This window comes from Clupea harengus, chromosome 23, assembly GCF_900700415.2.
Source record: "Clupea harengus chromosome 23, Ch_v2.0.2, whole genome shotgun sequence".
Lineage (NCBI taxonomy): Eukaryota > Metazoa > Chordata > Actinopteri > Clupeiformes > Clupeidae > Clupea > Clupea harengus.
This window is the reverse complement of record NC_045174.1, coordinates 9,302,225-9,309,703: the sequence shown is the minus strand read 5'-3', so window position 1 is coordinate 9,309,703 and position 7,479 is coordinate 9,302,225. Positions and strand designations below refer to the sequence as shown.

The 7,479-nt window shown below is 43.7% G+C and overlaps 1 protein-coding gene across 1 annotated transcript; it reads left to right on the top strand.

Annotated features, from left to right (window-relative positions):
* Positions 1 to 3,466: 3,466 nt before the first annotated feature.
* pdap1a (pdgfa associated protein 1a) lies at positions 3,467 to 7,358 on the top strand. Its single transcript, XM_012814630.2, has 6 exons — positions 3,467 to 3,679; positions 4,308 to 4,390; positions 4,539 to 4,616; positions 4,759 to 4,880; positions 5,097 to 5,248; positions 5,445 to 7,358. The coding sequence occupies exons 1-6, from the start codon at positions 3,667 to 3,669 to the stop codon at positions 5,477 to 5,479; spliced, it is 483 nt and encodes a 160-aa protein (XP_012670084.1). The 5' UTR covers positions 3,467 to 3,666; the 3' UTR covers positions 5,480 to 7,358.
* The last annotated feature ends 121 nt before the right edge of the window (positions 7,359 to 7,479 follow it).

The following is a 7,479-nucleotide window of genomic DNA, read 5'->3' as shown; positions in this document are numbered from 1 at the left end:
TTTGGCTGGAAAGACCATCAGTTCCGTTTTGGCCAGGTTCAGCTGAAGGTGGTGATTTTTCATCCATGTGGATATATCAGCAAGACATTCCGAGATCCGCGCCGAGACAGTGGTGTCCTCAGGAGGGAAAGACAGAAACAGTTGAGTGTCATCGGCATAGCAATGATAGGAAAAACCATGCGAGGGGATGATAGGTCCCAGCGAAGTGGTGTAAATGGCAAAGAGAAGTGGTCCCATCACCGAGCCTTGGGGCACCCCTGTGGTGAGGCGGTGAGGTACAGACAGCTGACCTTGCCATGACACATTGAACGAGCGCCCAGTGAGGTACGATTCAAACCAGGAGTGCGCCTTGCCAGAAATGCCCATACTTGACAGTATGGACAGAAAAATGCGGTGGTTGACTGTATCAAACGCAGCTGATAAGTCAAGCAGGACGAGAGCTGAGGATTGAGCTGCTGCTCTAGCTGTTTTTAAGGCCTCTGTCACAGACAACAGGGCTGTTTCGGTGGAGTGACCGCTTTTGAATCCAGACTGGTTTGGATCGAGGAGATTGTTCCTTGATAGGAACTCTGTGACCTGTTTGGAAGCTGCCCTCTCAATGGTTTTTGATAGGAGCGTGAGAAGTGAGACCGGTCGATAGTTTTCCACCTGAGTGGGATCGAGAGACGGCTTCTTGAGCAGCGGTGTTACCCGAGCCACTTTGAATGAAGAAGGAAATGTTCCAGAATTAAATGAAGCATTAATCACCTGTGTTATTGCCGGTAAGACGGCAGGCGATATGGCTTGAAGGATGTTGGATGGGATGGGGTCCAGCGGGCATGTAGTTGGACGGCTACCTGTTAGGATTTTGGAGACCTCACTCTCGCTGAGAGGGATGAAAGAAGGAAATGATGAGCCATTGACGGTTGCGCCCTTAGGGGGGGAGACAGTTGGTCGAACTGTTTCCCGATGGCTGCCACTTTTTCTGTGAAAAAGGAAGCAAAGTTATCAGCAGTGAGGTTAGTAGCTGGGGGAGGAGGAGGAGGGTAGAGCAGAGTTTTGAAGGTGGAGAATAGTTTCCGAGCGTCAGTTGCACCGTTGATCTTGTCATTGAAAAAAGTCTTCTTAGCAGCAGTGATGCTGGATGAGAAGGAGGCCAGCAGTGTCTGGTAGCTTGCAAGATCGTCCAGTGCTGCAGATTTGTGCCACTTTTTTTCAGCCGCTCTGAGATTGGAGCGCTTCGTTCGGAGGGTATCACTCAGCCACGAATGAGACTGGGTAGAACGAGCATGTCTGGTGGAAAGTGGACACCAACTGTCCAAGCATGAGCTCAGAGTGGAGCAGAGTGATTCCGTGGCATCATTGACGCCTAGTGAGGAGAAAGTGGATAAAGGTGGAAGAGCAGAAGAAACCAGAGAGGAAAAGTGGGTGGGAGAGAGGTTGCGGAGGTTGCGCCGGAACGAGACCATCGGAGGGGGGGACAGAGGGTTGCTCAATGAGCCGAACATCGAAGCGAATGAAGAAGTGGTCCGAGAGATGCAGAGGGGTTACCGTTAGGTTGTCCGTGGTGCAGTTCCGAGCAAGGATGAGGTCAAGCTCTTTTCCTGCTTTGTGAGTTGGAGGAGTGGGGACCTGTTGTAGGTCGAACGAGTGAACCAGGGTCTGAAAGTCAGCTGAGTTGGGATTGTCTAGGTGGATGTTCATGTCGCCAAGGATGAGTGTTGGACACTCATGCTCGGGATGGATGACAGCAGGGTGTCCAGCTCATGGACGAAATCACCCAGTTGTCCTGGTGGACGGTAGAAAACAATCACATGAGTTTTAACAGGAGCAGTTACCATAATTGCATGATATTCAAAGGAGGCATACCTGTTTGAAGGCAGCAGTGGAGTGAATAATGCAGCTATTGCCTACTAAATCATATTTCAGTAATTTCAGTATTTCAGTAATTATCATTTTAACTTAATTTTCTGACACCTTTTAACAGTCAGCTGTTATAAAATTAGCTAACATTACCACACGGGAAACATTTATTTTTTTCTTTAAGAAATTATTAATCACTGTATCTTCAAATCATTACCAGTAAATTCTAAATCAGTATATCTTTACAGTATCTTCAAATCATTAACTAATAAATTCATAAAAACATAGTCGGACAATCTACTGGGTGTTCGCTTCGTATTTGTGTGTCAGAGTCATGCATGGACTCTGAATATCAGTGGCGTGTGTGTTTTCTTCTGATGCCTCTTTGATTTCTGTGTCCTCGGCTTCCAGTATTTCCCCCTTTTCTTGAAATGTCCCTTGTTTCAGTCCATTTCTTTCATATTTCTGGTGGTGTTTCTCGCATATCGTGCTCCTGTTGGGGATTCCACTACCACTTTATTTCCGGTCCTGCTGATGATTTTATGTGGTGTTGGTTGAATGTGGTGGAGAACTTGTCAGTTTTGTCTTGTCTCAAAAGTACAGTGTCACCAACACACTGACCTCTGACTGCGCGTGTCTGCATACAGCTTACTTTTAGCCTTTTGCTCAGTGTCACGGTCACATACTTCCTGATCCGTGTACACCTCAATCAGTTCAGGTAGCTTTCCTCTCATCTTTCGTTTGAATAGCAATTCAGCCCGGCTTTTACCTTTTGTTGGATGGACGATGCTTCTGTAGATTGTCACATTCTTTCTCAGTTTTTTTTTCCAATCCAGTGAATATTATATTATATTATGCATACAAATGTAATACATCGGCTTTATATCAGTTGAAGAGATTCTCTTCATCTCTGACCACTACATGTGCATATACTTCAGCCTGTTATCTTGATATCTTCTTAAATCCATAGTGATGAAAATACATTTCTGTGAAAGGATAACCTAATTTGGCAATCAATCAAAAAAATGATTATTCAACTCCCTGTAAATCACTCTTTATGTCCTCCAAGTGGTTTCAATTGGTCAAAGAATCCCATTTCTCTGAACTTTTTTGTTGGCAAAAAATCCTCCATGTGGTGAACAACCTAATGAAAATATTTGGCTTTTTGAAGAATGTATAAATTCATTGTGGAATGCTGTATCAAGCCATTATAGCAAGCCTATTCAACTGGTGGCCTGATGTTTTGTGTTTTTGCTGTCTTGATTTGACTCTCTGTGATCGCGTTGTGTGAGTTTAGCTCGTGAGTCTTTCTCCTGAGAACTTTGTTACCTCCTTTTGAGTCTTTTTTCCAGGAACCTTTGTAAACCTGTTTTTAGATACGTTTTGTTGTAACTGTTAAACTGCCTAGACTGAGTTTTACTCTATATCAACGATAATTTGATAATGAACTTGGGGTGGTGGAGCAGTGAGTTGAGGATGTCATCGCATTTGATGACGATAGTAGACTGGTTGCCTTTGTAATTGGCCAATTTTCACTTAGATCACACCCACTCATATTTTCGGTTGGATTGGGTACTTGTCATTCAGAGCATGTTTTTTTATTCGCCAAACCGCCATTCCCATCCGCTAGTGTTCGTTTGGCTCTTTTACGGAGTGGACGTCGCATTGTCAGGCAAAGGCCTCAGCATACGTTGAAAAGAATTTAGCTACATTTTTACCTAGGTTATAGTCAAGTGGGTAACGCGGCTGTTTTTTCAATCTGTTGTCATTTAAAACGGTTTTAATTCATTATTTTAACTTTCAAAACCTCATCAACAGCGGAACATGCCAAGAGGTGGTAAGTCATGCGGCTCTTCAGATAGCTGGCTAGCCTGGTAGCTAGCGAGCTAGCCTTGCTAACGCTAGTTAGCCAATTTAACATCAACTAACATTACTTTTAGGATTGAATTTAGCAGCTGCTTTTAAAATGCTTGTTAGCTACCCAGCTAACGTTGGTAGTTTAGCCGGTCAGGTTATTTCTCTAAATCATTGTGGAACAGAGCTGAAGTTGACATGATGATGTAGTTATTCAAGATCATGTCATGTCGAAAACTTGATAGTTGCTATTTAGCTTTGTGTTAATAATTCAGCCAATGTTTGATACGTTTTCATAGATTGTTAGCATTTTAGCTAGGTGTCATTAGCGTTCAGGACGCCATGCTGGGAACCTGCTCGTTAACGTCATTGTTGCTAGCGCAGCTTGCTAAGTTTTCACCGGCCCACTTTCACATATGGTCACATCGATACTTTACCGTGCGTTGCCTTAATCAATGACGTTGACCTGAGTTTTCCACGCTCAGATTGTCCGCAGTGCTGCTGTTACCTGAAATGAAAACCGAATGTTTAGAATATGTGAACATATTTGCCTTGTTGATCCTCAGTTGGTCTTCACAGCATGAATAATCGACTGGTCATGTTTTTTTCAGGTAAAAAGGGCCACAAAGGCCGTGGAAAACAATTCAGTAATCCCGAGGAGATTGACCGACAGATGAGGGTGCAGAGAGAGAAGGTAAATTGACGTTGTTTAGTAACAGTAATCTATAACGGAGAGCTGACTTGCTTCTTGATGTTGTTTAGTCATCGTCGGTTGACGTAAACCTGACGTTATGTTCCATAACTGGACGCTGAACTGAACTACGTATGTCATGTTTGTGCAGGAGGCAAATGAAGGAGTGGAAAAAGAAAGTGGCTCAGATTCTGAAGAAGAGACTAGCAGCAGTGATGACGACACTCAGGTAAATATCTTGCCATTCATCTATATTTAAAGTGTCTGAGTAGTTGCTCTCATGCAATTGCAACCCTGATCTATCTGTCTGCAGTTGAATTACATGAGCACTCAATGTGTATGTATCGTTTCATATACCTCTAACCTTATAGGCAAAGAGAAAAGGAGTGGAGGGTCTGATTGAGATAGAGAATCCCAATCGTGCGTCTCAGAAGAGCAAGAAGGTGACTGAAGTGGATGTCGCTGCACCAAGAGAACTGTCACGTCGTGAGAGGTCAGTGCTTCATTTTGCCCACCTTGTGGGTTATCTGCTGCTCAGTTGATGACGCACTTCTACTATGATCCAGTGGTAACTCAAGGAGGATACTAGGTTATAAAGATGTGTGACTGAGTTTTAAATTTGTCATTAGTTGGCTACTGAATAAGTATTGATTAGGATAAAGGAGCACAATTTCGTATATGTTTGTGACTGTACGTTACTGTGTTTTAGGGAGGAGATTGAGAAGCAGCAAGCCAAAGAACGCTACATGAAGCTGCATCTTGAGGGGAAGACCGATCAGGCAAGAGCTGACCTTGCCAGGTTAGCCATCATCAAAAAACAGAGAGAGGATGCAGCTAAGAAGAGGGAGGATCAGAAGAAAGGTAAGAAGACAAGTAGCATCTTGGCAACAACAGCCTCTTTTGACTTGGGGGAAGAGTTGGGAATGCATTGGAGTTCTATTGGGTAGCCTTTAGATGGCTGTGTACATTTAATATTCATTCATGAGCAAAAGACCAAAAGTTGTTTGCTGTTGGTTATGACCCACCTTACATTTTCTGTCCTTTTGTTCAATTTCAGTAAAAGAAGATCAAGACACAAAGTCCAAGCGCTAGCCCCGTCAGGCGTAACGGGCTGGACTGCTCTACGGGGAAGGGAAGGGAGGGGAGGGAACCAGTATCTAAGGAGGGAGACAGCTCAGGGTTGCCCACACATTCTTACCCCTTGTAGCCCCTCCACCTGTGTGCAGAGTGGCTGGGGCGAAAGGGGAGAGGGGGTGAGGGTGGTCTCTTTTTCAGGAGTCCTGAAGGGTGTGAGGAGTCAGGCTTGGATCACGTGTCGTGCTGGACGGGTTGATGAACGGTCGGTGGGATGGTAACGCCATTCTGCCCTGTGGCCGATTCTAAAGGTGCCCTCATGTTGATCTTGCCCTGACTCTTTACTGTGTCCTGATTCTTATGCTGCTGGGAGTTCATCCTTGATTTTTAATTGTTTTCTTTTTCACGACACAGAAGCTGTTTACGTCAGGTTGAGACAGGGACATCTTACAAGGCTGGGTTTGGACTGGCAAACATCAGTATCAACAGGGCAACGCTATAGCATAATTTGAGCACGTGCAACAAGTTATCGCTTCCTGTCCTGTTCTGGCCTTTTACATCCACCTCATGTGTCTTGTCTCCGTATCAATGCATAAGATCACAAATTTGAAAGGTTAAATTGATAGTGAGAGGACCGTAAACGCACTAACAACTCTGATGGCATGCAATGCTCATCTGCAACTAGTTTTCTTCAGGGTGCTTCATTTTACCAAATTAAACAGAAATGTACGTACTTATTTTTTTTTCATTTTATTTCGGTGAGATGCCATTCATAAAGGGTAACTGGAGTAGTAGAGAGGCCTTTTGGCTACTATCAAGTGTAGAGGCAGAGTGTGAGTGATGCTTAGTCTGAGCTATGGAGTAGCTCTAGAGTCTGCAGACTCGTCACTGTATTGTCTCAGGGAGGTCCCAGTTCTTAGTTCAGTAATGTGCCATCAATGACCATTGGGGTGTGGATTGTTGGATTCGGTTAAGAATATATATGGGGAGCACAGAGAGATGAAACATCTTAATTGAAAGTAATTCATGAAAATGTTAAATTGGTTTTGAGAGAAAAGCTATCTGGAGCTGTAAAAACAGGTTTTGTGTGATTCATCCCCCAAGACAGATGAGCTAACCGGGGACTTGAGTGGGCTAGTCTGATTGGACAAGCGTGTTGTGTTCCTGTCCTTAGGAGTCATGGGAAACGTGAACAGACACACACGTGGCACTTCACACAAATGACAGCACTGAGGCAATAAACACTCTTATTTACCTCATCACTTCCCCAAAGCAGACGTGGGCATTCCTTACCTCGGAGAGCCAGAGAGATGGACTCGTGTAGTTGCATCCTTTCTGTCAAGTGACCCGTAAGCAAGGTTATGTTTGTGTGGTTGTCCAGTAGCCCTGCCTGCCCTTAGGCATTACTTCTGGTCAGGGTTCACCAGAACCTTTTGCACGGTGGTGGTTCAGGTATACAGCAGTTAGCCTGTTTGCCATTGTAAACAGGATAAAAGTTAAAAAGCACTTCATCCAGTTCCTGTCGTGCATTCCCCTTTGTTGCTTTGTTGTCATGTGCTCGCCTGGAAATGGGACCTTTATTTTTGTTTTGTTGCCTTTCAGAGTCTCTGAGGACCAATTAACTGTCTCTACCCTTGTCATTAACATCCTATGCTTATGCCTGTACATTAGGAGGGACCTTAAATGCCTTGAACAATGAGGAAGCAATATTCCCTTAATCTAACATACGTCATTACTTTGGAAAATATACATATATATACAGGACAAAGTGTTATAAAGAACATTTTTAAAGAACTCAAGGACTGAATTGTATACTAGAACTGTTGGGACTGGTAGGAATTGTACTTTTTTTGGTCAACTTGTTGTATAGAAATAAATCCATGGACTCATTATAAAAGTGATCCTGTGTTTTTTTTTTTTTTTCTCCCTCGTTTGTTTAGTCTTTTTCACTGTGTGTTTTGTAAGTTGTGAAGTGGCTGAGTTTTTCTGGTACCTTCCACAGTTCCCCATTAACTCTG